General features: G+C 48.3%; 1 protein-coding gene across 2 annotated transcripts; it reads left to right on the top strand.

The window, feature by feature from the left end:
• The first annotated feature begins 5707 nt into the window (after nt 1–5707).
• Nucleotides 5708–12476, top strand: LOC115040898 (G patch domain-containing protein 1-like). Of its 2 annotated transcripts, none has more exons than XM_029498023.1 (20): nt 5708–5789; nt 6718–6852; nt 6976–7061; nt 7165–7325; nt 7415–7509; nt 7606–7658; nt 7801–8043; nt 8125–8272; nt 8671–8750; nt 8822–9026; nt 9275–9586; nt 9651–9829; nt 9905–10032; nt 10115–10198; nt 10245–10461; nt 10543–10783; nt 10978–11049; nt 11126–11235; nt 11313–11452; nt 11588–12476. In XM_029498023.1, exons 1-20 carry the CDS (start codon nt 5720–5722, stop codon nt 11619–11621), a joined length of 2793 nt encoding a protein of 930 aa, XP_029353883.1. In that variant the 5' UTR covers nt 5708–5719; the 3' UTR covers nt 11622–12476. The 2 variants fall into 2 exon arrangements, with proteins under 2 accessions (XP_029353883.1, XP_029353882.1); XM_029498022.1 differs by having other exon boundaries at nt 7415–7512; nt 7594–7658; nt 10115–10194; nt 10277–10461.
• The last annotated feature ends 856 nt before the right edge of the window (nt 12477–13332 follow it).

Raw genomic sequence — 13332 nt, 5'->3', positions numbered from 1 at the left:
TTAATATATATTTTGAAGCTAATTTTGATATGAATGATTTACAGTCATTGATATTAAAGATGCTGAATTTATAACAAATGTCCCTTTTAATCAATTGTTGCTGAGAGTTTTATGGCATGAACAAATCAGACACTCTGAGTCAGACTGCAGGTTTAAACCAGGTCCAGTCCACAGAGACCCCACAACTGATCCAGGAAGACCACATCAGAAAAACATTGATGAAAAAGTAGAGAAGAAGACGTGTTGGGTCTGTGAGGCAGCTGATAATTTTCTATAACTTCATATATAAAAGATCAAAAACTGGTGAGACAGACTGAGAGCTGAAACCATCATCAGGAACCAGTTTGAATAATAGCTTTATTGACTCTGCTGTCCATGAAAATCAAAGATGATTCATTAAGTCTCCATATGACTGAAAGAAGATTCTCTCTGTTTATCAGTTGTCTCATTGTCTATTGTTCCAGCTGGTTTGTGTCCTGAACAATAAACACACACACACACACACACACACACACACACACTCTGCGGGTTCAACAGCCCGCAGTTTAACAAACTGTTTATTAGAGAGAGGAATGAAACTCTCAGGTCTCACACACAGAAACCTTTTGTCCAGCGTTTGTCGACTTCCTGTTGTGGTGGCAGACTGTCAGGAGTCTCTGCTCCATCAGCTCGAGGTCGTCGGCAGGGTTCAGCCTCAGAGGACAAAGACAGATGTCTGACCTCTGCCTCCTTATGTCCTCCTCACCTTCACTACCTCCTCCTTTCCTCCGCTGCATCCTCCATGTCTGTGTGTTTATCCGTTCGTTCTCATCCTCCATCTTTGATAGTGACGTCTGGAGTCACGTCTCTACATCAGACGCTCCTATTGGCTCTGGTGGGTGATGTCACAGCCAATCAGAGAGTCTCTGGATCATTCCTGTTTGTTTCTGAGTTTCTTGTGTTGACAGAATAAAGACAATCAGATATTTGGAGCTGAGTTTTCATCATTAATGAGCAGAACTCCTGATCAGATAAAGGTAGAAACGACCCAAACACATGAGAGGAACTTTTCTTTGGAAAAGAAGGAAACAATCAGACAGAATTGGCTCATTCTGAATGTGAGCAGACTTTTTTAAAAAACAGTAACAACAGTTATCGACATCAGAGCCCAGTTTTGTGCTGATTCTCCCAGTGACTCACTAAAAACAGCATCTGTGCCTTTTAACTGTGCAGCGGTTCAGATTGTTGTGGTGCCTGATGCTGCCTTGGCCCAGGGGCACAGGGTCGGAGCTGAATGTCGTGTACAGTCATTCCTCAACAGATTTACTTAGCTCCGTCACTCCGTACGTTTGCCCATATGAAGCCTTCCTACCAGGGAGCAGCCTGAGCTGTGATTATCCCCTCCGCCATCTTAATCTCCACTAAAAGTGAGGGAAATGAGCATGTGATTGCAGCGGCTGATGGGAAACCACAGTGGCAGCTTGTGTAGGTGACATTTTCACAGCTCTGGTCTCAGCATATGATGACTGGAGTCAGATTAAAGGTAATACAAAGTTAGTGGTTTCTAAGAAAAGCCCACTTTACCATTTTGAGGTCACATGGGGGTCAACTGGTCTGGGGGCAGTAAGCTGCGCAGTAAGATGCTAACGGGCTAATATGAGTGGATAACGAGCACATTGAAGGCTGGTGGTGTGAGATGAGTCATGAATATGTAATCCTAGGCTTTACATTGACCTGCTTACTACATCTGAATTCAGTCACAAACTGGACTGAGAGCTGGGGACAGAGGTCAACCAGAGGTCAACCAGGGCTTAATGTGGAGCTGGTGTTAAAGGTCAAACACAAACCTGCTTTCAGGGAGTCTGATTATCTAGATCTGATTAGATTGATTAGTAAATCTGTGGTCTGATCGGTTCTTAGATGTCCATATTTTATATTAAAGGTCTTAGTTTCCAAAATGTTTTATATCACGTGGACTGGGACTGAGCTGAGCCCCCCCAAGTCTGTCCACATGACCCACACTGGAAGAGAGTGAAAAGGCTCCAGTGGATCTGGTCCAGACTCTTCAGACCTGGACCAGGATTCAGATTCAGAAAGATTCTCAAACTGGACTGAGGCGGAGATGGTCTCTCTCTCCACTGCAGGACAAAGTCCATCAGTCTTAATCTGATTTGGGGAGAATTTGAGAAAAAACTTCATTTGTTCCCTTCCTCAGCCTCTGTTCCCTTCACCCATCCCTCCTTCCTCAGCCTCTGTTCCCTTCACCCATCCCTCCTTCCTCAGCCTCCTCCTTCCTCAGCCTCTGTTCCCTTCACCCATCCCTCCTTCCTCAGCCTCTGTTCCCTTCACTCATTCCTCCTTCCTCAGCCTCTGTTCCCTTCACCCATCCCTCCTTCCTCAGCCTCCTCCTTCCTCAGCCTCTGTTCCCTTCACCCATTCCTCCTTCCTCAGCCTCCTCCTTCCTCAGCCTCCTCCTTCCTCAGCCTCCTCCTTCCTCAGCCCTCTCCTTCCTCAGCCTCTGTTCCCTTCACCCATCCCTCCTTCCTCAGCCTCCTCCTTCCTCAGCCTCTGTTCCCTTCACCCATTCCTCCTTCCTCAGCCTCCTCCTTCCTCAGCCTCCTCCTTCCTCAGCCCTCTCCTTCCTCAGCCTCTGTTCCCTTCAGCCCTTCATCCTTTCTTCTGGTGTTTTTCTTCTATTCCCTTTTGATAAAAAAAAAAAAAAAACTCATTTACTTCACTACCTCCTTTGTTCCTTTCCTGCTCACTTCCTGATCTTCTTTTCCCTCCTCACCTCCTCCCCCCCTTCCTTTCCTATCTTCTAACATCCTTGCCCTTTGCTGCCTTTACTCGTCCACGTTCTCCTCTTCATCTTGTTGCTTTACCTCTTTTTCATGCTCCCTTCTCTTCTTCATGTTCTTGTTGGGATCCACATACACACACACACACACACACACAGCGTGAGGTTACAGTGTGTTGCCTCAGACCTGCAGATCAGAGGCTTTATTCCATCTCTGCAGCCTGAACTTCGGTGTCTTTAATATTCAGGCGTCTCTTCGTTTTGGCGCCATGACGACATTTAGAGCTGAGGAGGTGTAACGCCGCTCCAACACGACCCGCATTCAGCTCGGTCACTTCAGGTCAAAGAAAAGTGAAGACAGACTTTTCAAAGTCAGTCTTACCTCAGAGCGGACCAATCACAGCTGATTATTCACCAGCTGACTCTTCTTCTTCTGTCATGATGCAGATCAAAGACAGTGGACAGTCTCTCCTTCGTCTTCTGTCATCCACTGAGCATGTGCAAGAAGATGTCATCAGACATGACATCAAAACAAAAGAAGGCGGAGCTAAACATCTGTAACATCTGTACAGGTGAGTCATGCAGTCAGACGTAAAAGAATGGGACTGTTTTATTATGAAATTTTTTGTATGGCTGAATGACTACTTCCTGTTTTCAGTGACACTGATTAAAAAAATGAAGCTGATATTGATCAGATATTGATTGGACATTGATCACTGGTTTGTGTCTCAGAATGGCCGAGACAGGAGCTGAAACATCATGTCACCTGACTCACCTGTCAGAACCTACAAACCAAGCGATCTGATATCTGAAGAAACACCTGTGTGATGAAGAGGAAGAGGAAGGAAAACAAACAAATGAGTACATGTGAAAAAACCTATGATTTCATGTGATTCCGTCTGATTTCCTGTTTGTGCTGGACGTTGGTTCCTACTCTTCCTGTTTCAAACACGAGTGGTCTGATCCTGACTGGGGTTCAAAGGTCGATGTGTCAGGAGAAGCAGGTGACTCTGGGCTCCTGATGCGGTGCTGCCTCAGTCCGTGTTCAGACGGTGACACCTGCTGGTCAGAAGCATCAGCTGCTCGTCTTCTCACCTCAGACCTTCCTGTGCTTTTGTTGTGTTTGTGGAGGTGGTTGAGGTTTGATTTGACCAGGTTCTATCCTGGTCCTGGTTCTGTTCTGGTCCTGGATCTGTTCTGTGCTGGTTCTGTTCTGGTCCTGGATCTGTTCTGTCTTGGATCTGTTCTGGTCCTGGATCTGTTCTGTGCTGGTTCTGTTCTGGTCCTGGATCTGTTCTGTCTTGGATCTGTTCTGGTCCTGGTTCTGTTCTGGCTCTGTCCTGGATCTGTTCTGTGCTGGTTCTGTTCTGGTCCTGGATCTGTTCTGTCTTGGATCTGTTCTGGTCCTGGATCTGTTCTGGTCCTGGATCTGTTCTGTGCTGGTTCTGTTCTGGTCCTGTATCTGTCCTGTTCTTGGATCTGTTCTGTCTTGGATCTGTTCTGGTCCTGGATCTGTTCTGGTCTTGGATCTGTTCTGGTCCTGGTTCTGAGCTGGTCCTGGATCTGTTCTGGTCTTGGATCTGTTCTGGTCCTGGATCTGTTCTGGTCCTGGTTCTGTTCTGGCTCTGTCCTGGGGCGTTTTTCTTTTCTCCTGTTTTCTTTGGTGCTGACTGTTCTGTCCTGGTCCTGGTTCTGTTCTGATCCTGGACCAGTCCTGATCCTGGTCCTGGATCTGTCCTGATCTTGGCTCTGTCCTGGTCCTGGTTCTGTTCTTCTCCTGGTTCTATCCTGGTCCTGGATCTGTTCTGGTCCTGGTTCTATCCTGGTCCTGGATCTGTTCTGGTCCTGGATCTGTCCTGGTCTTGGATCTGTTCTTGTCCTGGATCTGTCCTGATCTGTTCTGGTCCTGGCTCTGTCCTGGTCTTGGATCTGTCCTTGTCCTGGATCTGTCCTGATCTGTTCTGGTCCTGGCTCTGTCCTGGTCTTGGATCTGTCCTTGTCCTGGATCTGTCCTGATCTGTTCTGGTCCTGGCTCTGTCCTGGTCTTGAATCTGTCCTGATCTTAGATCTGTCCTGGTCTTAGATCTGTCCTGGTCTTGGATCTGTTCTGGTCCTGGTTCTGTTCTGGTCCTGGATCTGTTCTGGTCTTGGATCTGTTCTGGTCCTGGATCTGTTCTGGTCGTGGTTCTGTTCTGGTCCTGATCTGTTCTGGCTCTGTCCTGGGGCGTTTTTCTTTCTCCTGTCTTTCTTTGGTGCTGACTGTTCTGACCTGAGTCCTGGCCCCACGGTCCCCACCCTCAGCTCAGTCCAGCTCAGTCCAGCCCAGTCCAGGTTCAGTTAGTTCAAACCCCCTGAAGTTCAGCAGCTTGTCATGTTACAAACAGGAGGGAAGGAATCTGGATCAGATCTGGATCTTTATGGGGCCTTTCTGCAGAGCCAGGAGTTTAGCTGGGGGGTATGATATCAAATGACATCCATCAACTACAGCTCCCATGAGCCTTTGCCTCAGAGTACTTTTTTGGCCTTTATGTCCCAAACAACACTGTTACAGAGAGAAGAATGTATTATTTACATCTGATCCTCGGCTTTTAAAAGGATTTTATGACTAATGATTCTTATTTGAATGATTTACATTTTTTTTTTATTTGGTCAATGTTACGTGCTTGTTTCGTGTTATAAATGATTCACATGCTGTGACAACGACAATACAAATTCCTTGAACCTTTTTAATTAAATTTTAATGTTTCACTGTTTTCTCTGGAACTATTTTAGAGAAGTAATAAATGTCTCAGGTTTTTCGCAGAGACTCCGCCCCTTTCAGTGACATCATTGAACGTCGCTGGGAACGCCACCAACAGATGTCGCCTTTTTTCAGCTGGAAGTTTTCAGGAACGCCTCTCGCTTCGTTTGTACCTCCGCGCTTGTCGTAGTTGTAGTTTAAACATGGCGTCCGACAGTGAGAGCGAGGAGGACTTTGTGAGTTTCGGGACTCCGCTGGAACCTCTGGAGGAAGGTAGATCTGTTCCTGCTCCCAGAAACCGAGCCGACCTGCTCTAAAGTCTTTGTGCGGGTTTGATGATGTAATAAAAGACCTGGACCGAGTTCGGCCGCCATGACAGCATGCTAAGCTAAATGTAGCTAACAGTTTCTGAGCCTCCAGGCTTCCATTCCGGACTTCGGTCAAATATCAGCCGGTTTAAGGTTTCTGTGAGTCCCAGATGGAGGTTCAGCACGAAGGGCCGGCAGTCAGCAGGTCGTCCTGACCTTCAGGGTCCGGGTGTGTTCGGCTGGTCTGTCGCTTTAGTGAAGTCTCTGTAAAGTGTCTTTAAATCGGTTTTATTATTGTTGTTGTCATATTTGCTACAGAGACTCATTAACCAAATCAAAACCACACTGTAAAGAATCCAGTATGTTTTTTCCCTTCTGCTGTATTCTAATATTATATATTCATATTTTAATGACAACATTATGATTTTGTCAGACTTCACGAGGTTAAAGGCATTAACATACATGATGAGATTTGTTCACTCATCGGGAAAAACTCTTCTTCTTTCCCGTGAGATTCCCAACTAAAGATTTTTGTATTCATTCTGTTTGTTTTTTGTGTCGTTAAACATGAAACTGTCTTTACACAACAATTAGGTCCAAGCAAGTAAGATGGAGATTATCTGATTCTTAAAATAAAAAAATACCTGAAATAACTTCCTCAAGGTGTTTGTTGGGTGTTTAGACAGTACACAATTTGTTCCGAGTAGTTCAGTTATTTGATTTATTGGGTGATACTTTCAGCTTTAATATGAAGCTGCATGTCCGTAGTTTCTTTCTAGAAAAAGACAAATAACTGAACCTAAAGTGAAGGACCTGAAGCTTCACCACATGTTATGCTGTTCTGTGTGTATAATATGTATGTGTGTGTGTGTGTGTGTGTGTGTCTGCTGCAGACGAGCCCCTGAAGAAGCCCATCCCGCTTCACGAGCAGACAGTCAAAGATGAGAAAGGACGATATAAAAGATTCCATGGAGCGTTCACTGGAGGATTTTCAGCTGGTTACTTCAACACCGTTGGCTCAAAAGAGGGTCAGTCCTGCTGCTGATCACCTGATCACCTCAAAGTGCTTTCCTCCAGAATTCAAAATAAAACTGACAAGAAAGCAGAAACAACATCTTCGTTTCAAACATGTCTTTGTGTTTCGTTTGTAGGTTGGACACCGTCAACCTTTCTGTCGTCACGGCAACAGAAAGCTGAGAAACAACATGCCAGGCCAGAAGACTTCATGGATGAGGAGGTGGGAGGAGTTGAGAGACTGTAGAACACCTGATCCAAGATGGCTTCCTGGATAAAGATTAAAACAGCAGATCAATAAAGTGATCCTTTGTTTTTGTCTTCAGGACTTCAGTGAGCATGGCATCGCTCCCAGCCAGATCACCACCAGGCAGGAATTCTCTTCCAGCCGCAGAGATGAGACCAGAGAGAAGGCGAGAGCCGTCAACGCCCAGAATGCCCTGATCCCTGGAGACACGCTGCTGGAGGAGCTGATTGCACCCGCCAAGTAAGCCAGGGGCCCTTTCACAGAGGGCGGTCACCAAACAGGCCAAACTGTGGCTGTATGATGATGTCACAGTGTGTTTTGTCTCCCAGGTCGTCCATGGGGGTGGAGCTGTTGAAGAGGATGGGGTGGAAGGAGGGGCAAGGACTGGGGCCTCGTGTGAAGAGGAAGTCTCGGCACCAGCAGAGTGGTTGGCAGATGTTTTGTTTTTCTGCAGCTCTTGAACTGGTCTCATCAGGTCTCACCATGTCCTGGTCTTGTGTTCTGGCAGGTGATGGATCAGGATCCAGAGTCTACGGCTGTGCCCCACCCATTGCTGGGTCAGAGGACTCAGAGGTGAGTGAGACTGCCGTCTCATCTGTACAGGATATCTCTGATGAAGTCCAGGTCCAGGTTCTCACCAGACCAGAGCAGAACCAGAAACCTTTTTGTTAAAGCGCCGCCATGACAACATTAATGTGTCCTTTTTCACCAACAGGATGACGACGATGAGTTCGCACCACAGGACGTGACCTTTGCCCCAAAGGATGTAACTCCTGTGGACTTTAACCCAAGGGTAGGGGTTCAGGGTCTGGGGTACCGGGGTCTGGACCCAGGTCTTGCTCTGCTGGGTCAGGGAGCCCCGGAGCACATAGACCTGTTCAAGCCTCTGTCTGAGACCAGGACTCGACTGTTTGGGGACGCACCCAGGGGCTCACGGCGAGGAGGAGTGGCTGGACAGGTGGGGTGCCATGAGTCTTTGATAACAGGAAGTCACCTGATCACATGGTCTGCATGCTGCCTGTGACCTTTGACCCCACAGGCGTTCGGTGTGGGGGCCCTAGAGGATGATGATGACGAAGATGTGTACCACAGAGACTCCATGTCCAGGTACGACACAGTGCTGGGAGGGGAGGAGCCTGGAGATGGACTGTACGGCTGGACCGCTCCGCAGCAGTACAAGAACAGAGGTACCTGGAAAGTACTGGAAAGTTTGGGTTTAATCAGATCAGATCTGTAGTGATGGTCCAGGTGCAGAAGCATCAGATCCTCCAAATCAAATCAAATCAAATCAGATTTATTTGTATAGCGCCAAATCATAACAAAGTTACATCAAGGCACTTTACATATAGAGCAGGTCTAGATCAAACTCTTTATGAATGTATTTAAAGAGACCCAACAGATCCCCCGATGAGCAGGAAAAACTTCCTTTAAGAGGCAGAAACCTCGAGCAGAACCAGGCTCAAGGGGGGTGGCCATCTGCCTCGACCGGTTGGGTTGGTCCTCCATTAACTGCTTTTTGTTTTTTCTGGGATCTTTGAACCTCCTTGAATCTTGATCAGTTGTTTCCCTCCCTGACTCTTTTCAGACCGAAGTAGAGACGTCTCGTATGTCGGTAAAATCCTGGACGGCTTCACTCTGGCACAGAAGCCGGCTGAGGAGAAAACTGTGAGTGTTGTGTGTCAGTGTCGTCGTGTGTGTGGAAAACAAAGAGTCACTAACACCAGGTGCCTCTTCAGATATTCCACCCCCCCACTCTGCCCCCGGACTACAGACCGGTCCGTCGCTTCAGGGTATTCAGTCTGACGGGGGCCAGCCCAGCTCTGGCCGAGGCCCTCAGGGTCTCCAGGGGCCACATGGTCCAAGACGAGCCACAACCAGGGGGACGTCACCAGCTGGACTCGGGTCAGAGGAGGACGCTGCTGGGGGAGGACGTCCTGCAGGGTAGAGTTCCTCACAGAGGCTGCACACATCACCAATCTGTCATTGATGTTATCGATCAGAATGAGCTGATCAGCTCAACAGTTTAAACTTCAGTGAATAAAACGAGTTTTCCCAGTTTATTTCCACAGTCTTCTGAGGTTTTGATTGGCTGATGAATTACAGTAGTTTAATGGTGTTGTTGGTTGGCCAGTAGACTCTGTCTCCAGATCTTATCCAAGAATCCTGTTCTTTTCCTGAATCCTGATCAGGTCCCAGTTCAGTCCTGGACCTCCTTAAGCCTGAAGACAGAAAGCGACTTCTCAACCTCCGCAACTCCGCCTCTCAACCCCCCACCACCACAGAATCCAAAGACATGCAGAGTCATGCGGAGTCATCGTCTTCAGGGCCGTCAGCTCTGAGTAACACAGCGTCCTTCGTCCTTCAGCAGCAGCAGGAGGACGCTCTGGCATCATGGAGAGGCGTCCAAACATCCTTGCAGATTTTCAAGCCGTTCGAAAAGACTCCAAGCAAACAGGCACGCTACGAGCTCTACCTGGACCGCCTGAGACAGGGAGACAAAGGTAGGACTAGTCCCACATGTCCCATCATGCACTGCAGGCCACCTGACCTTCGTCTGTGTCTCAGACGCCCTGGAGCAGAGTCTGGACTCTGGGATGACGGAATGGGAGCGTAGCAGGGAGAGGGAGGAGTTTGTCCGAGCGTCCGTCCTCTACAGACCGTCGTCCTCCTCGCTGTCTTCCCGCTTCACCAGAGCCAAGCACCAGGAGGACGAGGACACCGTGGAGGTCCCCCAGGACCAGGAGGTCGGCCCCCGAAAACCTGATAGGTTGGATGTTTGTGTTGTTGTGTATTGATGTGTGTTGTGTTGTGGTTGTCAGGGCGACGTGGACGACAAAAAAGCGGCTGTGAAGATGAAGATGTTCGGAAAACTGACCAGAGAAACTTTGGAGTGGCATCCAGAAAAACTGCTGTGCAAGAGGTTCAACGTCCCTGACCCCTACCCCGGGTACGGCCCCGTAGACCGTCGTGATGTCATCAACATTTCTAAGTCTGAATGCATGTTTGAGTTTGAATTCCTGTTTCTGCAGGTCGGCTTTGGTGGGTCTTCTGAAGGTGAAGAGAGACAAGTTCTCAGTCTTCAACTTCCTGACTGTGACGGAGACCAAAGGTCTGTCCTTATGACATCACCAGCTGGTTTTGGGTTCTCTTTGGGTAACATGACCTCACTTCCTCCTCCTCTTTCTCTTCAGCTCCTCCGAAGTCCCCTGAGCCAGTGAAGAAGTCGAGGTGGGACGTCTCAGACCAAAAGGAAGAGAAGAAGAAGGATGAGGCTCTGAGTGAGCTCCTCTCTGCTGCACGACACCAGACTGAGACCAGACCGGACCAGATGTCTGCCCCGGCTCCACCTGCCCCCTCCAGCAGGGATCAGACACAGGTACGAGTCCAGACCAGACCAGATCCACTGAGACCTGAGTCTGCAGATGTTGGATGACTCACCTGTTGTCTCTCCGCACAGACAGAGACAAATCAGAGAGGACAGGAGGAAGAGGAAGAGGAAGAGGAGAGCAGGCCTCCAATGGATCTGTTCAAGGCCATTTTCGCCAGCTCCTCTTCGTCAGAGGGAGATAGTGAGGAAGAGGAGGAGGACACCAAGGAGGAAGAAGTTAAACCTGAGCCCCAGGAAGTGAACCTCTTCAATATCTCAAAAGTCGTCATCCCTGCCGTCACGTCCTCCTCCACACAGAACCAGCCGACAGGTAACGTTCTTCTTTCTGAGGTTCTACATCCTGTCAAAGTCAGGACAAACCTGATCCTGTTTCTGTTCTGGTCTGAGGTCTATGTCCTGAAGTCAGGTTCGGACCTCAGTTTAGGTTGAGGAACCTGAACTGAGGTCCGGACTCTATTATCCCAGATGATGTAATGTACTCTCTCTCCTGTGTTTGGTTTAAAGATGTGGTTAGGTCTCAGACCTGGACTCAGGAGGAGTTCGGTCCAAAGCTGCCGCCTCCTTCAGCTGCTTGGGGTGAGTCCATGTCACAGAGCCGTCTGTGGTTCACCTGCTGATGCTGAGACACTAAACGACCTGTTCACCTGTCCAGGTAGGGGAGAGGCCACACCCCTCCCCAGGGAGGTAGACAAGCTCAGCAGGACGAGCAACGACAAGAAACACAAGAGCAAGAAGCAGCACAAACATAAAAAGGACAAGAAGGTGAAGGAACGAGTCTGATTCAAAGAACTGCGACGGGTCTGACCTTTGACCTCTGATATCTGACCTCTGTCTTACAGAAGAAGAAACACAAGAAGCACAAACACAAGGGGAAACCGCAGAAGAAGAGTAAGGAGGAGTCAGACAGTAGCTCAGGGGACAGTGATGAAGACGGTCACCATGGAGATGGACAAACATTGGCAGATAATCTGTTGAAAAGGTCAGAGGTCACACAGGCTCTCAGTGACATGCTAACACATTACTTCCTGATTGCATGTCTATAATGGTCACTGGTCATGTGACTGCATATATGTCACCTTTAGCTGTGTGTGTGTGTGTGTGTGTGTCCTTTCAGACTGAAGACCATGCGGTCTGCTCAGACTCGTTGAAGCTGCTCAACCTGACAGTTTGTTAAACATGACTTTCGTTTTAAATAATAAAACCTCTGTTCTATCTGTTAGTGCTCAGTGTTTCTGTTGACGCCTTTTTAACTTGTCAGCCTTCAGTCTCTTAGATCTGCCCTGTTCTGTCCTCTCTCCTGTCAGGGAGGAGGGACATTTACCCATAGACTTCAATACAGTCTGAGCTGATCAAGGGAGGAGGAGGCGGGTATGGGTGGGACCAGGATACTGTGGCTCCACCCACTGGTTACCACCGTTCAAACTGAGATGGCAACTGTGTTTTTGGACAGATGAAGAAATGTCCATCAGTGTTCGCTCATTGTTAAAGTTCAGGTTCTGCAGAGTTTGTCTTTCAAACACAAGAAGATGAAACTCCCACACGGTTTTAAATGAACAGCAGTTGTTCGTCTTCTTCTGTGGTGTTATCTGTGCCTCCGTCTCTCAGCAGCTCTTTGTCTTCATTCATGTCTGAGCTCAGTGAATGGATTCAGATCCTCCGCCTGCCGACCATCTGCCAGCACTCTGCCAACACGGGCTTCGTTCAGGTCGCCCACTCGCTCGCTGAGATCCGGCTGCGTGGTCGCCGGATGAGTCACCTACCTCTCAATTCATTCAGTCAGATTAAAACTCAGCAGACTTAAAGTGTCTGACACAAAGTTAATGATGAGATGCAGAGAAAACTTCAGTTTCAACATGAAAAACACTGACCTCAGGCCGGCAGTTTAACTCAGAGGAGACTTACTGAAAACAAACAAAAAGGAACACACTAACCCGAATCCTCTGACCACCCCCCACCCCCACCCCCGCGGGCTAACAGACCTTCAGACCGTCTGGACCTTCAGACCATCAGACCGTCTGGACCTTTAGACCTTCAGACCGTCTGGACCTTTAGATCATCAGACCGTCTGGACCTTTAGACCTTCAGACCGTCTGGACCTTTAGATCTTTAGACCTTTAGACCGTCTGGACCTTTAGACCTTCAGACCGTCTGGACCTTTAGATCTTTAGACCTTTAGACCGTCTGGACCTTTAGACCTTCAGACCGTCTGGACCTTTAGATCTTTAGACCTTTAGACCGTCTGGACCTTTAGATCTTTCGACCTCCAACCTTCAGACCATCTGGACCTTTAGATCTTTAGACCTTTAGACCTTTAGACCTTCGGACCTTCAGACTGTCTGGACCTTTAGACCTTCGGACCTTCAGACCGTCTGGACCTTTAGGTCTTTAGACCATCAGACCGTCTGGACCTTTAGATCTTTAGACCTTTAGACCTTTAGACCTTCGGACCTTCAGACTGTCTGGACCTTTACACCTTCGGACCTTCAGACTGTCTGGACCTTTAGGTCTTTAGACCATCAGACCGTCTGGACCTTTAGGTCTTTAGACCATCAGACCGTCTGGACCTTTCGACCTTCGGACCTTTCGACCTTCGGACCTTCAGACCATCTGGACCTTTAGGTCTTTAGACCATCAGACCGTCTGGACCTTTCGACCTTCGGACCTTCAGACCATCTGGACCTTTAGGTCTTTAGACCATCAGACCGTCTGGACCTTTCGACCTTCGGACCTTCCAACGTGATTTGTTTCAACACATCAGTTCTTTTTTTCTGTCTTCAGGTTTTAGGCTGCAGGTTCTTCTCTCAGCTTCCCCTGACATTCAGCCCAATCTGCCGTCTGCTCTCTCTCTCCCACTCCCCA

Source organism: Echeneis naucrates, chromosome 3 (genome assembly GCF_900963305.1).
Source record: "Echeneis naucrates chromosome 3, fEcheNa1.1, whole genome shotgun sequence".
NCBI classification, from domain to species: domain Eukaryota; kingdom Metazoa; phylum Chordata; class Actinopteri; order Carangiformes; family Echeneidae; genus Echeneis; species Echeneis naucrates.
Note: the sequence above shows the minus strand (reverse complement) of the source record. Positions and strands in the feature narration are given on the sequence as shown.

Coding starts and splice junctions, on each gene's coding strand:
- LOC115040898 (XM_029498023.1), top strand. CDS start 5,720: ATGGCGTCCGACAGTGAGAGCGAGGAGGACTTTGTGAGTTTCGGGACT. Junction 5,790..6,717: donor GCTGGAACCTCTGGAGGAAG/GTAGATCTGTTC, acceptor TGTCTGCTGCAG/ACGAGCCCCTGAAGAAGCCC. Junction 8,273..8,670: donor GCAGCAGTACAAGAACAGAG/GTACCTGGAAAG, acceptor GACTCTTTTCAG/ACCGAAGTAGAGACGTCTCG.